General features: G+C 35.8%; 1 protein-coding gene across 1 annotated transcript in view; it reads right to left on the bottom strand.

Annotated features, from left to right (window-relative positions):
* Positions 1-24,851, bottom strand: part of CSMD3 (CUB and Sushi multiple domains 3) — a 599,019-nt gene that overhangs the window by 294,791 nt on the left and 279,377 nt on the right. Inside the window, exons 12-13 of the mRNA XM_057415252.1 lie at positions 19,119-19,222; positions 12,918-13,030 (exon numbers count right to left, since the gene is read on the bottom strand). Coding sequence (XP_057271235.1) covers positions 12,918-13,030; positions 19,119-19,222 — 217 coding nt within the window. The remainder of the gene's footprint in view (positions 1-12,917; positions 13,031-19,118; positions 19,223-24,851) is intronic.

Raw genomic sequence — 24,851 nt, 5'->3', positions numbered from 1 at the left:
GATGCCACCCACACTGCTGAAGATGAGAGTCCTATGACACTGCCCAATATTTAAATTTGGTTGTTCACACCAACTCCATTACTTTAGGAGGAGTTTCACTTTCCTTAATGCTATTCCTCACTTGCTACCAATAATTTCAATGAAATTACAGTAATTCAAAATCAGATCTTAAGTAAAATATTTATAATTTCTAGGAAAAATATATGTTACTAGACATTTCACAGAGAAATTCTTTAGACATCTAAATTGCCATAAAAAGATGAAAAGAAGCTAAAAAAAAAGCAACCAACAAATTACCTCATTTTCTCTTTTAGTCAAGTGGATGAAGCTCTAAGGACAGATGCCATACTGAAACTGTATTCATAGAATCATAGAATCATAGACTAGTTAGGATTGGAAAGGACCTTAAGATCATCAAGTTCCAACCCCCCTGCCATGGGCAGGGACACCTCACACTAAACCATATCACCCAAGGCTCTGTCCAGCCCGGCCTTGAACACTGCCAGGGATGGAGCATTCACAGCCTCCCTGGGCAACCTATTCCAGTGCCTCACCACCCTAACAGGAAAGAATTTCCTCCTTACATCCAATCTAAACTTCCCCTGTTTAAGTTTGGACCCCTTACACCTTGTCCTATCACTACAGTCCCTAATGAAGAGTCCCTCACCAGCATCCCTATAGGCCCTCTTCAGATACTGGAAGGCTGCTGGAAGGTCTCCACGCAGCCTTCTCTTCTCCATGCTGAACAGACCCAACTTCCTCAGCCTGTCTTCATACAGGAGGTGCTCCAGCCCCCTGATCATCCTCGTGGCTCTTTTCTGGACTTGTTCCAACAGTTCCATGTCCTTTTTATGTTGAGGACACCAGAACCGCACACAATACTTCAGGTGAGGTCTCACAAGAGCAGAGTAAAGGGGCAGGATCATCTCCTTCGACCTGCTGGTCACACAGCTTTTGATGCAGCCCAGGATACGGCTGGCTTTCTGGGCTGCGAGAGCACACTGATGTCACCTCATGTTCATTTTCTCATCGAGCAACACCGCCAAGTCCTTCTCTGCAGGGCTGCTCTGAATCTCTTCTCTGCCCAACCTGTAGCTGTGCCTGGTGTTGCTCTGACCGAGTTGGAGGACCTTGCACTTGGCATGGTTAAACTTCATGAGGTTGGCATCAGCCCACCTCACAAGTGTATATTATACATGCATTTCACTGAACAAAAGAAACTTGCCTCAAAAGTGAAATTCTGTTTGAAATACACTAAATTTGATCATTAAAGATGTTTCTGTGGCAACAAAGCCTATCATTATTGAGCCACATTAATTTCTTAGGCATGACAAGTATATTACTTATAGTTCAGTAATGGTGGCAGAGGGGTAACTGGAGTAATATGAAATTGAAGCTGCACTAGGCCCAGATCACGCTGTGTTCCTATAATTCATCTTTACTTTCAGCTCGGATCAGAACACAGTACCAAAATCAGGGCAATCTTCTTCAGCTCCCAGCAGTGAATCAGTCCAGGGTTCAATTCTACTACACTCTAGAATTGTGACAAGTTTATATTTAAGCCTGACAATGACCCTTATCTGCAGTGTTCCAGAAAAATAAATTAATAGAACTACTAAATGCATCAGCAATAAACAAGAAACTTTTTATATCCACAATGAAAAAGGCTTTTCAAAGGTATTACAATTAATAAAAATGTGGAAAAATAATGCTTCTTTGTAAACGGATGATCTGATTCACTTCATAGATGATAATAAGTAAATTCTTTAACACAGAGTTAGCAGATTTAATTGCATTTACCTTGGTTGCATTAAAGACTGAAAACGAGAGATAGGAATGCTGACTTTATGGCCAAATCATTTTTGGGCATAAATCCAGCCAGACTTAAACTGATACAAATGTATTTTCCAAGGTAAGATTAAGTTGTAACTCTCCAAAAGTCCTAGGAATAAATAACCTAATTTGTGCAAACACAATTTCCCTCCCCTCACCCCTCCAAGACACTGACTGAGTTTGGGCTTTTTTTCCCACTTGCTGAGTTAAAGTTGTATTTAAACGACCATATTTAAAAATAAAGATGTCAATTGAAAACATTTTTCATAACATGCTTAAATGGAGAAATCCCTTGTTTTTTAGAAAAATGTTTTCATCGTATTTGTGCTTAATTCCTGGTGATTTATGAAAACAATACAAAGGAAGTAGGTGTGGTGAGATGTTTCTTTAATAGTATTGGGCTCACTGGAAATAGGAGAGTTAGAGTCACTGAGGAAGACTTATGGAATGATGATTGTTTTGATCAGGTTAGCTCTGGCTTGCTAACAACAAAGACAAAAGGAATTAGCTAGCTTTGTGCTGGCTTTCCATAGACTTCCTGCACACAGTTTCACACTAACAGAATGCAATTCTTTGCACCTTTTAAGCTTTTTAGTCTTATTAGAATAATATTATGTGCGTAAATATTTAGTCCAGAACTTATCTAATAGAAAGTTGTGCTTTATCAGACGTACCTATCAAAAGAGATTTCAGATAAATGAACAGAGGCCATGTGCAGGAAGAAGATCCTGTCCTCCATAGGAGGTAATAAATAGCACCATTTAAAGAGCAGAGAGAGCAAAATTCTGAAAAATTTGGAAAACACCACAAATTTAGTGATTTAATTATGATTCTCATTTTCAGCTGTGTGCCCTAAATATAGACTCATAGAATCATAGGATCATAGAATAGTTAGGGTTGGAAAGGACCTTAAGATCACCTAGTTCCAACCCCCTGCCATGGGCAGGGACACTTCACACTAAACCATGACACCCAAGGCTTCATACAACCTGGCCTTGAACACCACCAGGGATGGAGCATTCACAACCTCCCTGGACAACCCATTCCAATGCCTCACCACCCTAACAGTAAAGAATATATAACATCATTAAGCGAAAAAGCCACTTAACAGAACTAAAAAGCTGGTAGAAACCATGGTAAAAAAAAATATCCAGGCAGCAGTCAGTTGAGTAGTAAGGCCATGTAAAAGCCAATAAATTTTATAACCCTTAATTCCCTTTTGAAGAGATCAAAAATATTAAATGTCAAATCTCTACTGTACATCTTAATAGGATTATTTCCAACCTACAACAGATTTTAGATAAGAGGGAAAAAAAAAATAAAGAAAAAAAGGAATACACTTGTATAAACAAAAATGCAAACCAACATAAAACAAAACTAAAACCCCACAGTTTTAAACACGCTTAAAAACAAGGGAACGGGAGAGTGGGGAAAGAAAAGTAAGCAATTTGAAAAAGACACTGGCAATCTTTTTTAAACTACCCACTGGGTTATTATGAACGTATCACCAATAGGTATGGAGCCTAAATTGTTGAAAGTGAATAAAATTTGACCCACCATCTGTTTTTCTCAAAACCAGACAATTAGCAATTTAATTGACTTGGCACACTACATATTACAGTACATACAGTGTGACATTTTCACATTAGGAAATGATTTAGTTTCAACAAAGTTGTAGAAAAGGTGCCTTGAAGCTTTTGGATTATTCTTATTTCTTGGTGGTTGTATTTTAGAAGGTTGGTTTGTTGGTCGTTTTTTTGGTTTGTTTTTTTTTTAAGACAAAACTGTGCCTAGCGCTCAAATTCTCCCATAGGCAACTTTTTAAATGCAGTGCTAAAGTAGGATACAAGGCACTATGTCACTATGCCAAGTGTTATTTATTATTTATTACACTGTGTCCATGCTTTTATTTTATGAAGCCTGAGACTGGACTGTCAGATTTTAGGTGTCCTTTAAGTTGATATAAAAAGTTAACAGTAGAGATAGACATGTTAACAGAATCTAAATAATAATTCCCTACAGTCCAAGTACAAGACATTTCCCCAGTTTTAAGTACACTAACACAATGTACATTTTCAGGATTGCTTTTTATTTCATTTCTCTGTTTCTTCCTATACATTTACATGGTAAAGCATATGGGGATTTGGAGTGCGGGTGAAAAATAAGCAAACTGAAGCAAAACTAATATTAGCACAGGAAGTTTTAATAAACAGCATTTGCAATACAGTACCTTTAGAGAGCAATAGCTCAATGGCTTTTATCGTTGTATATGAAGGTATTTTGCAACTCAAATATCATCTACAGATATAATGTAGAAAGAAACCATAACACATATATTTTTATACTTTTTATAATTAAGCTTATAATAAGATTTATTATTGCAGCTACTTGTATAACCTACAGCTATTATGTTCATATCTCTTTTAAGTAACTGCAAGATAACTGTCTAAAAAACATGCGTAGTTGTAGTCAATAAATAATAAATCAGTGATAGCCACTAGGACTTAGCAACAACGTAAACTATGCACTCCACTAAAATGAATGCCATCACTTTTCACTTTTTCCCTCAATTCAGGCAAAACTTTAATTGGCCAATAGGTTCCGCTGAAGTGCGAGTTACACATATCACTTTTTCTGGCTAAGTCTGGCACATCACTCATCATCCTAGTTTCTTCAGATCACCTCTCTGAAACACCTCCTCAAGGAGGGAGGATTTCAAACCCCACTTTTTGGAATTGAAGAAGATTTAAGGGATCAGGTGTTCAAAATGTCAAAGTTCCTACATTTCAGTTTGTAACCCTGACTTTTCTGAGAATTGAGGTTGGTTTTAAATAATGTCACCAACAGATCTTAGTAATTTCCACTAATGCCTACTAAAGTTCACCTTCTAGGGTGTATTCTATTTGATTTATGAATTAATTTGTTTAATGTTATCAATTAATTCTATCAGGTTAACGTCTGTATTTGCTCAGTAATTTCCATTAATACTCAGAGAAAGTTGTCATAATCTGACTTTGATTATAATTTAATAAACTTATTGGTTATGTTTCCTACTTAGTAAAGTTCATTTTCTTCTCAAATTGGTCTCTGTAACAGTTCAAGTGAAAATATTTGACTAACAAAAGCAATAATCAAGATTACTTAGTTTGCATGCACATGTTCACATCTCTGCATTTTCCCAAGTCATTTAAAATGCAGACTAAACTGATATTCTACCTTGGGATTTCACAAGAAGTTATTTTCCCAATTTTTGTTAGTTGTTAAACAAAACAAAAAAACTACTATCAAATGGTTCTCCAGTTCCACTTAAAAAAAAACAAACCAACAAACAACCTATAATTTGCAAAAATTAAAACAATTCCCTTAATTGCCTTTCTGTCACATTGAAGTTCTTGAAACAATTTAGAATTTCCAAGACAGTAATCTCAAATGCTCTAAATCCCAGGAGTCTACTATAAATAGATAAGAACAGTTCCTCCAGACACTGTTTATCTGAGAAGTCAGATGTGGCCTTCTTTCATTAGTTGTCTCCATCACCTCTCAATCACCATTAGTGAATCATTCACCACAGAATCAGCAAATTCATGCAGTTGTACCTTCATGAAGCAGTTGTACGCTCATGTATGTATGGTTCCAGTAACTGCCTACCACGCACTCACTCTATCTACACTCTATGCAAAATGATATGCTGTTCAATCTGGCAAATTAAGTGAAGTTATACATTTAATTGGAAATGTATTCAGCTGGAATGTCTCTTTTTTTCGTTTCTTTTTTTTTTTTCTATTGAAGGTGTTCCAACCTGAGGGTATCTAGTTTCTTATTCCATGGCAAGTGAAAAAATACAGTACTTTAGTTCTTACAAAGCACAAAAGAAAAGGTATTTTCCTGGCATTTCTCAGTGTATCAAAACTAAATCAGAGAAAATCATCTCCAAGGGATGCTGAATTGATATAAAATGCTTTCTTGCCAGTCATATGAAGTTAGAATCAGAAGAGATTTAAAATAATTTACAGGGGAACAATGTAAACAGAAGAATAAATGTGCAAATTATCAGTTAAAAAAACTTTCCTGCTTAAAATAGAAAATCCATCTTAAAAAAAAACACATTTGTTTCCCAGATTATTTTTCAAATGATATAATTTATAAATGTTGACAATTCTATAGAAACATTTGATGTTTTGTGAAACTTTGAGACAAAGTAAAAGAAGGAATTTTTCATGGAAAGTATAGGGAGTTATTTACTCTCAATAAAGATGTGGGTTTTTGTTGTTTGCTTTTTTTTTTCCCAGCATAAAATCATAGATTCACAGAATCATTCAAGTTGGAAAGGGCCTCTAGAAATTATCTGGCCCAGCCGCCCAGCTCAAACGGGGTCACCCACCTACAGTAGGCTGGCCAGAACCATGTCCAGTCAAGTTTTGAGTGATATTCAAGGACAGGTATTCTGTAACCCCTCTGGGCAACCTGTTCCACAGTCTGACCATGCTTGCAGTAACAGAGTACTTTCTCGTATCCACATGAAATTTCATGTTTTAATCTATGACAATTGCTTCTTCTTGTGTCAATTAAGTTCAGGTTCTAAATTTAAAAGTCTAGAAGCTTGCACCTGAACTTTAGAGATTTAAAAAAAAAAAAAAGTTCTGAACATTCATTGTCTCTTTAGAGTCAATGCGACTGAAGACTGCATCAAAAGCACTAAATTCCACAGCACATTTTTTAGAAATTAATTAAGTTTACCTAGTCATATCAACTTGCAACTCTCTAGGGTTTTTCTGTCACGCATTTTCTTAGGTATTCAATCAGATTTCACAAATGCTCCTGAAGCTACAAGGAATTTGAGATTATCTACTCTCAGCTTGTGTTAAGAGAGAAGGAAAAGGGGAAGTGAGAGAGGGGGAGAGCAGAGAACAGTGCCCCTGGCAAGCAGATCTTTTCATGTAAATGGAAGGAAACTGAAGTTGGGGCTGTTCAGCCTGGAGAAGAGAAGGCTGCTTGGAGACCTTCCAGCAGCCTTCCAGTATCTGAAGGGGGCCTATAGGGATGCTGGAGAGGGACTCTTCATTAGAGACTGTAGTGACAGGACAAGGGGTAACGGGTTAAAACTTAACCAGGGGAAGTTTAGATTGGATACAAGAAGGAAATTCTTTCCTGTTAGGGTGGTGAGGCACTGGAATAGGTTGCCCAGGGAGGTTGTGAATGCTCTATCTTTGGCAGTGTTCAAGACCAGGTTGGACGAGGCCTTGGGTGATATGATTTAGCGTAAGGTGTCCCTGCCCATGGCAGGGGGTTGGAACTAGATGATCTTAAGGTCCTTTCCAACCCTAACGATTCTATGATTCTATGATTCTATGATTAATTGGAAATAAAAAGATATGACCAGATACAAAAATACTGAACATGAAATAAAACAAATTTGGCAGGTAGCTTCTCTAAGCTGCTGCTTAGAGAAAACAAAGACTCTGCTGAACACCTCAGCACTATCTTGGAGCACTGCCAATCCATTCATGGTTTCTGATAAAATTAAATCTTTCAGTGTTTTGAACATGCTGCAAGTGGTTAAATGGGCAAAAAAAATGAAAGCTAAAGCCAAAGACAGATGCCACTGTCTACCCATCCATACACCATATAAAAAAGAAACAATAATATACCTCAGGTGAAACATTCCTTTCAATTAGCAGCAGCTGACCAGATGACACATACATACAGTAAGTGCCTTGACTGCTCAGGAGCTGTAAATTAATCAGTTTGGAATCCCTTCTTCATTCCAAGAATACGTTAAAAAAAAAAAAAGCCTCTCATGATATTAGTGACTGGATTTTTCTCTCATATGATGCTATGTTTTGGATTTGTGTTGAAAACAGTGTTGATAATACACTGATGTCTTACCTACTGCTGAACAATGCTTAAACAGTATCAAGGCCTTTGCTTCTCGTCCCACCAATGAGTAGGTTGGGGTGCACAAGAATCTGAGAGGGGACACAGCCAGGGCAAAGCTGGCCCCAGCTGACCAGAGGGATGTTCCATAACATATGGCATCAGGCTCAGCAGATAAAGCTGGGGGGAAGAACGAGGAAGATGGGGACTTTCAGAACTATGGAGTTCATCTTGCCAAGTATCCATTACAAATGATGGAGCCCTGTTTTCCTAGAAATAGCTCAGCATCTGCCTACCAGTGGGAAGTAGTAAATGATGTGTTATTTTGCTTGTGCAACTGCTTTACCTATTAAACTATCTCTAGTTCAGTCCATGAGTTTTCTCACTTCTATCCTCTGATTCTCTCCCCGGTCCTGCTGTGGGGGCTGTGAGCCAGCAGCTGTGTGGGGCTTTGCTGTGGGTTGGGGTTACCCACACAGCTGGGTAAATCTAAAGCTTTATAGATCATAGGCATTTTCTCTGGAAAAATACTACAGAAAATGACAACAGCAAACTGAAATAAAAAGTCATCAATAAATTTAAGATACAATCTACTCTAATACAATATAATTAATTGATGTTTCTTAGAACATGAAATTACATGGTGAAAAGGCACTACTGATGTGGTTGTTTTCTCATGCTGTAGCACGTACAGAAATTAATTATTGACTTGGGGAAAAAGGGTAAAAGTACACCCAAAACACTCCCATGGCATAATGCTCAGCATTATGGAAGACTCAGAAGTTCAAAAGTGCAAAACCTCAACTGATTATTCTGAGTATTTTACTTGGAAACAGTAAAAATCCTTCTATACACATACATTTTAAATTTAAGTTCTGACTGCATATTAAGTACAGTGTCTACCTACTTGTAGCTATCTTACATAATGAAACAGAATCATAGAATAAACTAGGTTGGAAAAGACCTTTAAGGTTATCAAGTCCAATCACTACCCCAGGACTGCCAAGTCCACCATTAAACCAGGTCACTGAGGGCATCTACACATTTTTGAACACTCCCTAGGGACAGTGATTCCACCTCTTCCATGGGAAGCCTGTTCCGATGCCTGAGCACCCTCTTGGTGAAGAAATTTTTCCTAATATCCAACTAAACCTCCACTGGTGCAGCTTGAGGCTGTTACCTCTTGTTCTATCTCTTGTTACATGGGAGAAGAGACTAATATCAGAGCAGAGAAAATCCTCCGCTCTTCTTTATAGGTAATATTATCACAAATGGTCTCATTACTAAATTCTTTTCATTAAAGACTGCAAAGCAGAATGTATGATATAGAGTTTTATTGCACAAAATTAATTAGTAGTGGGAGTCACCTTCAAATAACAATTTGTCTGACCAGAACTCTACTGACACGAGAGTTATAGAAAAAGAAGTCATAAATTATGTGTCATAGAAATAATTACCTTAATTTTAAACAAACAAAACCATTAAGTAGAAAAAACATTACTAAATTAAGTCTTTTTGACGATAAATACCCTCATTTTATAAATCAACTTAGATAACATAATATTAAACAATAGGAAGATGCAGAGAAATTAAAATTAAAATCAATAATCAAAAAGCAGCAGTAATCACATCTAGAAAAATATTGTGGAGAAATAGGGGAAATTGAGATAAACTACACAATTTCAGTTTCTAAGAACATGCTTTTAGACTGAAGACCTACTTTCATCAACTTTGTAAAGTTAACAGAAGCATGAAACTTTCTTGGTAACAAAAAAGTTCTCCTTCCAGAGATTATTTTAAAAGACAGCTATAAAACCCACACTAATATGCATTCTGATGTAACAGCTTTTTGAAGCACAGTTTACTGTTATTTCTCATATGACCTTAGACCAATATACTTCTATTGAAAGATTGCAGGGTTAAAAGCAATACTGGCAAAAATCTTTGAAAAGCTAAATTCCAGCAGCTACATACAATTTTACACTTCTTTAATCCTCCTACTAGATGAAATTTTTAAGACCTTTGTTATAATGTAACCTGCACAGCCTCTTAAGTACTCAGAAATACCATTTAAGGAGCCACAAAAGATCAAATTTCATGCAACATCTACGTATATTTCTCCCTATAAAAATATATGAACTAGGTATATTGTTTTGAACATTTATAATTTACAAATTACATACTAACATTTTACATTTTCTTGGATTACAAATATATATGTGCGTGTTTAAATACAGATACACATGGTCAAATTGCTGCATGCAATCTTGACTAAGAGTAGACAATGGCTGGGTAGAACAGCACAAGTCTTTCTATTTAAAATCAGATGCAAAACAAACAAAAACAAACAAACAAAAAGTATCTTGAGACAGGAAATTTCTTATCTCAGTAGTAAAATTCACATAAACTTTTCTAATGATGAAGATAAATTATTGAATTATCAATGACAGATGTCAAAAGACCTCGTGGACAAAATTTGTAATTAAAAATAAAAAAAACAAACACAAAACCAACAACAAAAATATCCACAAAGAATTCCTCCCTTGCACCCCAAAACACAAAATCTATCCTTATGCATCAACGTTTTGAAAGAATTTAGTTTCCAGCAACAACACATGATCATTTGTAAACTACCCCTGACAAATAAAAAACTTACCAACAAATAATAATTAGAAAAAGAAAATACTACATCAGAGGGTACAGAAATCTCTGATCTGCATCTCCATTTCTGTTGGTTGCTGAAAGCAACAGCAGTAAGTATTTGGACCTATGGCCACAGAAACAGAGCTTGGGGTCCAAACTTAAACAGGGGAAGTTTAGATTGGATATAAAGAAGTTCTTTACAGTAAGGGTGGTGAGGCTCTGGAATGGGTTGCTCAGGGAGGCTGTGAATGCTCCATCCCTGGCCGTGTTCAAGGCCAGGTTGGACAGAGCCTTGGGTGTCATGGTTTAGTGTGAAGTGTCCCTGCCCATGGCAGGGGTGTTAGAACTAGATGATCTTAAGGTCCTTTCCAACCCTAACTATTCTATGATTCTATGATGTTCAAGGAAAGAAGTTATAGAAATAGAATTTGATCTAGTCCATTAAAGAAGAATATAATTAAACTGGGCACATATTCTTAAATATCCATATAGTCACTTAAACTAAAGTGTCCTTTGACCCTGACTCCTAGAAATCACAATTCTCTTTATTTCTGAACTTTTCTAAAAGAAAAGTCTTTGCAATTTTCTGATTCTAGTAAAGTCAGTGATATTTCATGGTCCTGAATGCACTGTTCCAACTGAATCACTCAGTTTACTTCACTGGACTTTCAACTTGCAATTCGTTAAGTTTCAAAAATTTAGTTGTATAAGATCATTAATAGAAAAAAACTTGATTCCATAAGGTAGATAGGTGGGAAAAAAAAAACAAAACAACAGCCGACCCTCCACACAGAGCTTTATATCCATTGAATGCATGATGTGTTCAAATGCTATTTAGTGAGCTAGTGTGAAGTACCAGTGTAATGCAAGACAGAAATACAGACTCAGTATCTAGGTGTGTAATCACAAAGTTGATTATATGGAGATGAGATTGTGAATGTTCACCCTTTCTGTCCCCTTCTATCTGTTCATAGTCAATTAATTTTATTCTTGCAGAACTATAGCTTCTAAGAATAAATGTAACTCATTAATGAAACAAAACATAGTGGTACATTATAAGACACCAGACAATAATCTGCCTTTTGCAAACTAAAACTGTTGCAAGCAAAATTAATTTTTACTATACAAGAATCCTGTAAATAAAGGAAACAACTACTTTAGCTGTGGAAACTATTGAATTCAGCTCTAAAAAGCTTCCTTTTCCACTTAACTATGGTTTAGGTTTTGTGATATTAATAGTTAAACTTGTTTATATTTATATTTTCTAGCCCCTTTCAGCAGCTGGAATGTGGAAATCCTGAGTCTTGATAACTACAATATAGTAAAGTAGTAAGATTTTTCTTTCGTAGTACACTAGATCTGAATATCAAGAATGACACAAGCACAGTTGTGCCTTACCACTCTACAGTTTACTATATGCAAACAGCCAAAGGGAAGTTATGGACAGAAAAAAAACCAGCAAGTCACATTGTGCCAGTTTACTCCTAGTATGCTTCTACACCCCAACTGCCTATCTTTAGTAATATCAGCTCCAATTCTAATACACAGCTGCTGGTTTAACTTTTGCCTTTTCTCTTTCCCCTTCTGATGAGTAATTTTAATGAAAAATCATGCTTTCTGTTATCCAGTTTTTGGTGGCAGGCAGGAACCATGTAATTTTTTTTTTTTTTTTTTTTGCAAGAAATACATGCAGCTGTGTTAAATCTAATATAAAAATAATAAATAGAACTAATTCTGTAATAATACAATAGTTAATATGTGCATATGTATATATACGTTATTCTTAAGTTTGGGGTTGATTTTTGCTGTTCATGCTCTATGAGAACTTTACGTTCTCCCAGAAACATCAAATAGCAACAGCTATTTATGTTATGCATTATAAGGCCCTCACATTTTAAGACTATAAAGAACAGCATTATTAGGAAAATTTTAATTTGTCCTGGCTCAAAACTCATCAGTAATTCAAATTCAGTGTTTTGTTTTTTTTTCTGTTCTGGTAGGCATGCTAAATTTTCAGAGTATGTAGGAAGTAATAATTTCATATAATCATAGAACAGTTAGGGTTGGAAATGACCTTAAGATCATCAAGTTCCAACCCCCCTGCCATGGGCAGGGACACCTCACACTAAACTATGTCACCCAAGGCTCTGTCCAAACTGGCCTTGAACACCTCCAGCAATGGAGCATTCACAACTTCCCTGGGCAACCCATTCCAGTGCCTCACCACCCTTACTTTACATATTTACCTTTACATAATCACAGCATTATTTACTTTAATATTTTTCAACATGAAATAACAGAAAATGATTATAAAACTATATGCCAAAAAATCAACCACTATAAGAACACAACAAACAAAAAGTATGCAGTTTCATGTGACGTAAGACATTTAAAGAGAATAAATTTATCTTTTATATTTGTTTTTCAGCTTACCTTTTATTTTCTTGTTTTTAAAACTTTCAGAACTGAAAATAGAATGCATCCAGTAATATGAAAGAAAAAAAATCATAATATTGGCATAACTTTTTAGTACACCATTAAATTAATTTCCAATATTGTATCGTTACCTTTGTAGTTAACCTTGAAACCGATTGAGCCCACACTTTCATCTGTTTGAAGATGCAACCACATCTGATTGCTCATGCTCACAATTAAGTCGGGTACAAAGCTCCCAGTTAACCTATAGAAAAAGAGAAAAAAAACAAAAAAAAAAACCTAAATAGATTAAGTAGCTAGATTTGGGTTTTGCTTTTTGTAAGGAATCTAAATAAGTGTTACTTTTTTCTTTGTTTGTTTGTTTTAAATTAATTGTATTCTGCTCACACCAATTTAGTTACCTGCTGGCTGGTTAGTCATTGCAGGTTTCAATGTTCCAATGATGCAGATTTGGCAGCAGTGTATAAACACAAGCAATTACTGCTTGTGTTCTACTGAAACATTTAATCTCACTTTCAACTGCTGGTCCAGAAAGACAATGGATCTCCTGTAATCCGGAAGCTTATCTAGGAGTCCTGTGTGCATGACTCAGGTACATGCAAGCATACCAAATGGCATTAGAAGCCCACAATAATGCACCACATTTATTCTTCTGAAAATGTATTTCTCTTGTATACATTTACTCACTTTGGAATACACACATTGTGTATTTAAGAGAAATTAGCTAATCTTAAATTGCAATACTTAGTATTATTATGGAAGTCCATGTGTTCCATGCACACTCTCACCTCCTTCTCTACCACAACAATCAAAGAAGCTGCCTGACAGACTCAGCTGACATTCATTCTTTCATTAACAAAAATACCAGAAGTCACAACTTTAAAACCACCCATGTTACATGATGCTGAGTAATTAGAAAGACCTGAATTTGGGTTTTAATTTTTACCTTCTTTTTTTCACTTTTCATATAGTTTGCAAAAATTTGCAAGTCAATGATATCCTAAACACTCATTCTGTTTGCTGAATGAAATCCTGTGATAGCAAAAAGGAAATGCTGTGAAAGCTGCAGTCTTATGCTAAATTGCACTTTTCCCTATAAATCTGCCTCAAAATTGGTAATAATTTATCAGCTAAAACGGAATGGTGGAAAGTACCAAAACAATTTACCCTGTTGTTAAATGGATCACAAGCACAAGACAAGCACAAGACTGTGTAAAACTGTTACCTTCAGTTTGAACAATTCTTTAAAGCTAGCTGAATCTTTAAATGAACTACTTTAAATATATTTTGCAGCTAATTTTAGTTCTCCCCTCTGGTCTTTTTTAGCTTGATTCTATATGAAATACTCTGCTGTAGGAAAAATTCCTGTCTGTTTCCCACATCTGCATTCACAGATGGAGCTACTACAAAGACTCTTGACAGAATTGAATAAGTAAATGCCTGGCCAAAGTAATGTGCTAACTGCTCATTCCTGCACTAAAGGAAAGTGTCTTCAGTGAGTTCAGTCTTTGCCAAATTAATAGATTAACAGGATGTTCCTCAGAAACAACACTGATGTAATGGCTAACAGAATTTTGTAATTGCTGCTAGTGATTGACAGTACATTTGGGGATTAGTATATACCATTATATATATACCATATGCCAATATATGTATACCATTGGGTATATTAATCTCTGTTGTGTCAGAGAGAATAACTCCTTTGATAAACAGCTACCAAAATTCTTGAAGGTCCTATTTTATTAAGTTAATTATAAAAACATTTTTAAATGCATAGTTTTCAGAAATAACATTTTTCTATTACATAGGATGTGGGAAAAATACCGTTTGAAAATAAGAATCAATCAACAGAATACAGAATACAGATATCACTTACTGCTCTTTTAAGTGCTTAGGGATCACTGTACAAAAATAACAATTAAAAAAAAATGGAAAAGGAAGAAATTTAAGATAATAATAAATTTATGCAGTCATGAATTATCCTGTCTTTCCTCCTGGGGTTTATGTGACTTCCTCTAGCCTGGATTTATTACCTAGATTCCTGTCCTGGAAGTAGGTTCCTATACCCTCTATTTCAAATCTGAGCAGTGAACACTCAACAGTAAAGATGGAAAGATGTGATTATGATAACTCCCTTTTTATTAAACAGCTTACAGTTATGACACAGTTATGGGTGTTTCCCATCTCCTTCTTCGGACTCAGAAACTACCCCTTCCACATACTAGTGGCATACATTCCTCTGGGAGAGCATACTGAAGACTAGGTTAAAGGATATTCAGAAGATTACAACACTCTCCTTCTGATGAAGATGATCTGTAATATGGGACACTGTACACTCAAACCAACAAGCATACTAAAAGACTAAGAGCAAGTTTCATGCTTTGTGCACAGTATTTTCCAAATGCATGTGCAGGAATGAGCTCCCAGATGCACATTACATTAAGAGTTGTCCACAGCAACTGTTAAGCCAAGCTGCTGAAAGCAGACTTCCAAACATCTTGAAAGAGTGCTGTGACTGATTTCTGAAGCACCATTTCCTTTTCTTCTTCTCTTCTATCGCTTGGTAGTAAAACTTAACAATGCTCCACCATGCAAAGACCTTAGTTCTATAAGAAAGCACTAAGAAAGCCTGTATGAGTCATTTTGTCAAACACACGAAGTATTCCATTCATATTTGAGTTCGCCTAGGTGCTAGGCTCCCTAGGTTGGAGCAGTCTGTCATGTTGCTGGGTGTATGTATATGGGCACAGAATTATAGGCGCCTGGGGAAACTTAATGGCAAATACTGAAATGGCTTTGGAATTTTAGCCACTTCTGTGATTAGCATCAGCAGAGTAGGAATTATCAGGATAAAATTCTATCTAAATGTGACTTAAATTCAATTTTTTATTCTTAACCTTCTTATCTAGCAGTGCTCAGTAATACTATTGGATTAAACACTTGGATAGTTTTCCTGATTAACTTTGATAAATTGGAAGATAAATGTTTTAACATCGTCTACACATAAGCCATATATATTCAAACCAATGTTGTACAGCAATTTGCTGGAAGAAAGATAATTATTTTAAAATTTAAAATCCAAAATTAAATAATACAATAGCTGATTTATTTTCTGTGCATCATATCTCAGACAAAGTCTGCATGGCTCACAGGAGAAAACATTTACAAGTTTTTTACAGTACTCAATTATGTTCCATCTTCCATGCAATTCTTTTAATACATTTTAATCCTAATAGCTTCAACATTGATACTTCCGATCACAGAATAATCAGATTATTCCACTAATAAATAAAAATAATATATGTGTGGCTGATTTTACAATTTTTTTTTTAATATTAAACCCCTCAAAATTAATTAGGGGATTTTTGCTTTTCCAGGATCTCCACAGCAATAATTCTTAAAAAGTATATATTTATTTAAAGAACAGGTTCTCTTATCGTATGATAACACTTCACAACTCTAACTAACTCTTTTATTAAAGAAAATTATTCAGAATACTTTTATATTCATGACAGGTTTGATCCTCTAATTTCATAATTTCTCCTACACACGTCTCATTATCAGACAGACTTTTACAAAAAACAGTACTTCAGTTAAATGTTAAGACCTGGCGAACCAGTACTTAATAAATGCTCTTTACACATGACAGGATAACTAATATAGTTTAGGAGTCTAAGAATTTCTGAAATTGAATTCCAGCTTTATCAAAAGTTTATTTTGATGGCCTAGTAGTGTTTAGAAATACAAATTACAGTATTTCCCCACTTCTCGAAGCTATTATTAGTAACAAATAGAACATCTACAATCCACTGAAGACATTTTGCATTATCCTAAAGTAATTGCATTTGAAATACCTGTAGCTGGTCTCCTCATTGATAAGAAACTTAAATCGTAGAATAGTTTAGGTTGGAAAAAAAAAAAATTAAGATCATCAAGTCCACTGCCAAGTCCACCACTAAATCATGCCCCTAACAGTCACATTTACATGTCTTGTAAATACCTCTATGGATTGTGACTCCATCACCTTTCTAAGCAGCCTGTTCCAATGCCTGAGAAGACTTTCAGTGGAAAAATTTTTCATAATATCCAACCTAAATCTCCCCTGGTGCAACTTGAGGCCACTTCCTCTCATCCTTTCACTTGTTACTTGGGAGAATAGACCAACACCCACCTCGCCACAACCTCCTTTCAGGTACTTGTAGAGAGCCATTAAAGTCTCCCCTCAACCTCCATTTCTCCAGTCTAAACAACCCCAGTTCTCTCAGCCACTCAGCAGGCTTGTGCTCTAGACCCTTTACCAGCTTTGTTGCCCTTCTCTGGACATGGTCCAGCACCTCACTCAATGTCTTTCATGTAGTGAGAGGCCCGGAACTGAACACCATATTCAAGATGTAGCCTCACCAGTGCCTAGTACAGAGGGACAATCACTTCCTTAGGCCTGCTGGCCACACTATGCCTGATACAAGCCAGGATGCTGTTGGCTTTCGTGGCTACCTGGGCACACTGCTGGCCCATGTTCAGCTGGCTGTATTTCAGGTGACAAATACTCCCAGTTCCTTTTCAGTGACAGCTTTCCAGCCACTCTTTCCAAAGCCTGTAGCATTGCATAGAGCTGCTGTCATCCAACTGCAGGACAGACTTCTTGAACTTCTTACAATTGGCTTTGGTCCATTGACCCAGCCTGTCCAGATCCCTCTGCAGAGGCTTCCTACCCTCTAGTAGATCAACACTCCTGACCAAGTTGGTGTCGTCTACAAACTGATGATATACTCAGTCCCCTCATCCAGATCACTCTGTTAACAGAACTTAACAGAAGGGTTAGAATGTTGCAAAACAAATTAAAAATAGGTGAGATAGATAGCCTATCTTCTGAAGGATAGATATAAGGGGGAATTCACAATGAAAACTTGCAAATCCAGAAACAACTTTATTTTCTGCTCAAACTTTTGCAATTAACAATACTAAGCTAAAATTAGGAAAGATAGGTAAAAATTGATCACAGGATACTCAAACCAGACCAATTCTTTATGTTCTCATGGTAAACAATGGAAAGTTACAATAAAAATCTTAATAATACCTTTCCATTAAATATACTGTGGGAAGAATCATTCTACTGAATCCTAATTTTGCTATTGTTTTGGGGTTTTCTGATTAAACACATTTTTACATTTATCACATCTGCATCTGTTCTGGCCTGAGTTTTAAATTTGCAACTCATCTGAAGTAATGATAACATGAGACACTCTCTGAGAGGCAAGTTCATTTAAAAATAACAGCTAAATAGTATTTGGCCTTTTCCAAAAATATTTCCTAAGTATAATAAAAAAAAAAAACAAACAAAAACCAAACAAACAAAAACAAACAAAAAAGAAAACAAACAAACAAACAAAAAAAAGACTGGAAAAAAAAAATCTTAAGGGACATTCATTTCTCCTACAAATTGTTGTATTTATTCAGAATGGAACTGGACCTACATAAAATGACAGACTACAAGTCTACAAGCCAAAAGACTGGGGAATAAACATAATCACTGGATTATACTGCTGTCTTCAAAATATTATAAATTAAGCAACAAGATCCTGAATTTGCCTTCCTGATACTGTTATTATTATAAGACTAGTTAGCATCATAATTTTAGTATTTGAGAAATATGGATTCTGAATTTAGTCAGTGATTGTTAAGTCTCTACCCCCCACACCCCAACCCCTTCACTCCCTCCAGACTCATGCATTCTAGAAGAATGTTGCGGGATGACAAAAACCTTAATACTCAGCACAGTCTGATCTGTAGTCATACGTGGGTTTGGTAACAGCCCACTCAGATTTTCTCTATAGTAATTTTCTTCACTATACTAACTCATGTTTCGAATTATCTACAATAAATGGGAAGCATTTAAATGTCAAGATACTACAGTATACTACAGTACATCTTTCTACATACTAAGCTTGCTAGGAGACTGTAAAAGTTTGTAAGTAAGTTGCCCATAAATTTGTTTGCAATTATGTTCATACATATTTTTAATTTGAGAACACACTTTTAAAGGGCGTAAAATAGCCCCTAAAAAATTTACATTTCTACACATGGATGTACAGACTATGTCTTTTAAAATTTCTGATTTTAGTTTATTTTTTTATTTTCTTATGTCTAGCCCATCTCTTTCTGACTCCAAAACAGTAAACGTATAGCCAGGTAGTTAAACTTGAGTAATCTTAGAAGCTCAGTAAGATTAGGGTTTTTTTTTGAGATTTTCCTGATTTTAATCACTGTCTACTCTCATCAAAACCTCATTAATTATATTCTGTAATGCATAAGTGTAAATGCAAAAGACTTACACTTGAAGCACTGTTTTAGGATCACCCACTTCTCCTCCATCACCAATTGTCAGAGTGTCATATCCAATCTCCAGATCAAATTCTTCAAAATTAATCTGAATAACCTAGGAAACAAAATAAGTAAATATGTTTTAGAAATAAAGGAACATACCTGAGAGTTTAGTCTCTACATAAGCTTTTCAGCAGTGCAAATAAATGAGATTTTCCAATTAACAATTCTATGTAACTTCAGTATATTTTACAATACATTATCGCAATTAACCCAACAGGTTTGGTCCAAGAAATATGAATTATTATAATAATTTTAAAGTATCATCACTCTGCTGACCTCCTCAAAGCATTGTCATTTCACTTATTAATGTAGTTGTTACACGTTTAATACAGTTCTGTATAATTGCATTACATTTTGATTAAGATATACTCAAAGAGCAACATAAGTAATTGCACTTCATGCAATACAACTGTTTGCAAATAACAACTGAATAATTGTACTTCACTGAGTAAATGCAGTTGAGGTGAAGAACATAATTTACTCCTGACATCTATAATCTGGCTCAGGCAGGATAAAGCTGGATCAAATGTAAAAGTAATTTCTTATTTCATGAACCTGAGTAGAATGTAACTATTAGAAGCTTAGGCATTTTTTAATATCCTGTAATTTAAAACACAGTGTAAAACTTTCACTTCCATTTTCACTTAGAGCAAAATGCAACCATATTATTAGAAAAGCAAATAAAGCATATTTTCTCCACCCATTTATTAATATACTAACTGTGTCCTAACAAAAAGAACAGAAATTCCTCAAGTTTTCATCCAGGTCAGAATACTTATGCATATAAATTTTTATACCTATGTCTGTAATAAATGTTTTTCAATTAAAGTTATAATTGAGAACTGAGAGTGTTTGTGTTTCACGTCGTGGGTGCCATCCTGATGGATTAATATAATGTCCTTGAAAGCTCATGTGGCTTCATTATACTGGAGGTCTGCTAATTGTTTGAAGGCTATGTTTCTATGAATAAAAGCCAGTACAGGTAAGTTGGAGAAACTTTATATATTTACTGCATTTATGCCTCACCCCACCATCTCATTTAAAATAAACAACAACAAACAATAACAACAAACTGCAGATGGACCACAAAACATTTTCAAATGGTGAGATAAAACCAGAGAGGATGGTACTATGGTCAGATAAAACCAGAGAGGGTGGTACTATCAAAAGTAGCTTATGGAAGGCAAGCATGAGGACATTTCAGACATGCAGAATTACAGTTGAGACAATTTGCCACAATAGTCATGATCTGTCATTTCACACATAAGACAACTAATGATATTGTATCTGCAGGGTTTCAGAACTGTGAAGAATATCTTTACTTAAAATTAAGCTTTGTCATAATTACTATTCTCTTCTTTTCCAGATATAGCCATGCAGTAGCCCCTGAAAATATGTACCTTTATAGTAGTTTTTGTGAAGTAAACAGCAGGTAGCACACTACAGTAATTATCCTGATACAGACTAATTATATTTTTTCTTTCAATGAATGTTATTAAACATATCCCTAGACACTACAGTCAGGAAAAAGGAATCTTTTCTTTCCTCTTCCCCTATATACACACATATACATGAACAACAAATTTTATTTAAAATAAAATATCTCAAGTTGTGCACTCTTATTCACTGAAGTAAATATGAAAGTAGCTAAAAGGACGGCAGTAGTCTCTCTGTGTCCTGGTCTGCTTTTGTTTTTTATAAACCCAGAAGCAATAAGCAATTTATAATTGCTGAATTAAATTTATAAACCAAGAAGCATATCAAGAATAAGAAAAAAAGATGGTAATAGTAATGCTTATTATCCAAGCTACCAAAAAAGAGACTTTCTGAAAAGCACGATACTGTACTTTGTTCGGACTTTTCCGAAAGAAGAACTGGCAGCAGAGATGTAATTTCTAACAAATTTCAGTAGATGTGTCTCCTTTCTATGCCTTGATACAGAACAGAGTCTGTTATCCAGCTCAGAAGTAATGCAGGAGAAGACTTTATTGCACAATTAATGGCTAATTTGAGAACTTCCTACAACTCTTCAGAGAGAGAACATGCTTAAGAGTATGTGTTCCAGACAGCAATCTTTCCCGAAAATTGTTCGATATGACTGTCTGGTTACCGATGGAATTTTTCAAGAAAAGTAGTGTTCCAGGTTATGTATTAAACTTCAAACTTCAAAACATACAAAGCAGAATGCTGTGTAACAGAAGAAAGCATAAGTGCTTCAGGACTGCTTTTAAACAGGAAGTGTAGTAAGGAAGATATTTGAATTAAAGCATCCTGCCAAGTATGCAACATTATTACATACTATTTTGTTGCACATTTTATTTATTGATTTATAAATCAATAACTCAAAATATTCAAGAACTGCTGTGCAGCATAACAATAGTTTAACTGTCTTTTTGGTAGTTGCTTATTGCATGAATATACCCCACAGTTCAAAATGAAACAGCCTAAATATTAAGCACTCTGTCCTTTCAAATTTAATTTATTCTTTGAGTATCAGAGGGGATAAGAAAATAGGAAGAGGGGAAAGAAAAAAAGAAAGAAAACTTGGAGATCTTTAGAATGTTATAGAAAAAAGCAGGCGACACAACAAAGCTGTAAGACAATTCCAGGAAATAAATGCTTGCTAGCTGAACTGTAAATTTCCTTCTATATTGTTGAGTCCATTTGCTGGCAATAGAATTCATCATACTTAACTGTAGACATCTACAGAGCAAACATATATATTTGATGTAGGCTTCATAACCAGGGAAAAAACATGTCTGGATTGTAATCTATTTCATTAAAAGGTAGATAACACCCACTAGATCAACCACAGCTTAGAAATACCCGTTTATCTTCCTTGACTATAAAGTGAGACTAGGCATTTATATATGGATTCCTACACTGCAGACATCCAAAATTGAATTCACCCAAATATATTTAAGTAGTACCATCTGATATGCTGTAAAGCAGCCAGAAGATTCACACAAATCTGGCAGATAAAGGATCTTCAGAAGAGCTGTGCTCTTTTGGGAAGGCACCTGAAGACCACATGGGGTTATCCCGGAGTATTAGATGCCAGAGGCAATCTCAATTCTACAGACAGCAGATGAATTCTGCTTTGCAGAGTCATTGGTAAAGACATCATGCAGCTCTTTAAAAGGCAGTTTTGTTTTGTTCTGGTTTGTTTTTTTAAACTCCAACAGTAGTGTTAAGTGTCCCTTCATTTTCCATAGAAGTTAATCCTGAAGTTATTTATGAAGGTAATTTAGAATTACTTACTTTGGGGCCACAATAACTGAAAACAAATATATAGTCCTTCCTATTCCTGAGAAAAAATACTATAGGAAAGTCTTAAAATGAAAGGATAGCACATTAAAATAACAGCATGAAGAGATTTTATTTTTCATGTTATAATTGTGTGTTCACATTTAAGTAAGGCCTGTATTGTGTTGGCTTGCGTTCAGAAGTTTCTGACATTGATTAAACAGAGGAATACAGTCTTAACAGTTCATCAACTTATGCAGCCCCAATTGAAATAAATAAATAAATAAATAAGTAATCTTGTAAATAAGACCTCTAAAGGAAACAAAAATAATATAATTACACAATTTAATTGAACTATCAATACAGTATTCCTTAAGCAAACACATTGGCTCTTACTTACATTAGTGCGTTTATTATGGTCCTAACAATGCAAATTCTCATATAACTTTTACCTTGTGAAAGAGTATTGTGTTGTGGGTTTGTTTTTGTGGGCTTTTTTTACCTCTAAGCAATTTCAGATTGTATTTTGCCGCATTTTCACACATCAAATATCTTAACCTTTGCAAATGTCTCATTATAAGTCCAAAAATTGCTAGTGGTTGTGCACAAAATTAAGTTTCACTCATTTTTATTAAGCTACTAGTAAAAACAAACTTTTTTTTTTTTATTTTTAGCTTGGCACTTAAGGAAATGACTGGTATTAGATTATAGATGACTGTATTAGATTATAGATGAGTAGTTTCAGTAGGAAAACCTACTGAATCCATCATTTATTGTGAGATCCAAAGTATAATTTTATTTAAATTATTAATACTGAGGTATAATTTTATTTAACATTAATACTACCATGGAGCAGTTAATCCTGGAAATCACTTCCAGGAGCACTAAGGACAAAAAAATCATCTGCAGTAGTCACCACGGCTTTACCAAGGTGAAGTTATGCTTGCCCAACTTTGAAAATCTTCTATGAAGAAATGACTAGCATGGCAGGTGACAGTGGTAGATACTGTCTACCTGGGCTTCATGCAGGTCTTTGAGATTGTCTCCTGTAAATTATTCATAGACTGTTGATATAGGGGCTGGGTGAACAGGCATTGAGGTGTAATGAAAACTGCATGAAAATCTGGGCCCAGAGGGTAGTGATCAGCAGCACAAAGTCTACTTGGAGGCCAGTAACTGATGGTGTATCCCAGACATCAACACTGGGACAAATCCATTAATATCTTCATTGGTCATCTGGATGATGGGGCAGAATGTATCCTCAGCAAGTCTGCTGTAACATCAAAACAGGAGCAGTGGCTAATATGCCAGAGGGCCATGGTGCCATCCAGAGGGACAGGCTGGAGAAACGGATCAAAAGGGAGTCCCATCAACTTCAGCAAGGGGAAGTGCAAAGTCCAGCCTCTAGGGAGGAAAAACCATACACCAGTGTATGTTGCTGGAAAGCAGCTTTCAGATGTGTACCTGGTGGATACCAGGTTGAACAAGAGCCAGCAATGTGTCCTTGCTGCAAAGAAGACAAATAGTATCCTTAGCTGAATTAGACAAACTAACTTACCCTCTGCTCATCCATGAAGAGACACATCTGGATGTGGTATCCAGTACTCCCCAGTACTAAAGAGATTGGCACACAGTGATGGAAGTCCAGTAAAGGGCCTCAAATATTATTAAGGGATTCAAGCATCTATCTTATGAGGAAAGACTCAGAGAGCTGGGGCTATTCAGCCTAGAGAAGACTCATGGGGATCTTATTAAAGTATATAAATACCTGAATGGAAGGCGCAAAGAGGAAGGAGGCAGCCTCTTTTCATTAAAGGGACAGGACCTGAGGCAAAGGGCACAAACTGAAATACAGTAAACTCCCTCTGAACATCAGGAAAAATATTTTTACTGCAAGGGTGACGAGGCACTTGCAAAGATTGAACAGATTGTAGAGTCTCCCTTCTTGAAGATGGTAAAAAGCCATCTGGACATGGTCCCATGGGCTACCATCTGTAGGTGGCCTTCTTGAGCAGGGAGGCTGGACAACAGGTCACTTCCAACCTCAACCATTCTCTGATTCCAAGAAAACTGAATCAACTAAAACGTACGCATCTGTTCAAATGATCACTTACTACCTCCACAGCTAGTGTTTTTCTACAGATAAAGGTATTTGGAGAGAAATTAATCTTGTGTATTTTGGATATTCCTCTGTCCTGGGTTCAGCAGTAGCAGTCATTTTTTCTCCTTAGTAGCTGGTGCAGCGCTGTGGTTTTGACTTTCCGGCTGGGAACAGCGCTGATAACACCAATGTTTTTAGTTACTGCTCAAATGTTTACTCTGACCAAGGATTTTGTGAGTCTCATGCTCTGCCAGGGAGCAGGGGAAGCCAGAAGGAAGCAGAGACAGGACACCTGACCCAGACTAGCCAAAGGGGTATTCCATACCACAGCATA

This window comes from Pezoporus wallicus, unplaced genomic scaffold, assembly GCF_028554395.1.
Source record: "Pezoporus wallicus isolate ANWC-B61680 ecotype Strahan unplaced genomic scaffold, APGP_CSIRO_Pwel_v1 contig_3812, whole genome shotgun sequence".
NCBI lineage: Eukaryota > Metazoa > Chordata > Aves > Psittaciformes > Psittacidae > Pezoporus > Pezoporus wallicus.
This window is presented reverse-complemented; position numbering and strand designations above follow the sequence as displayed.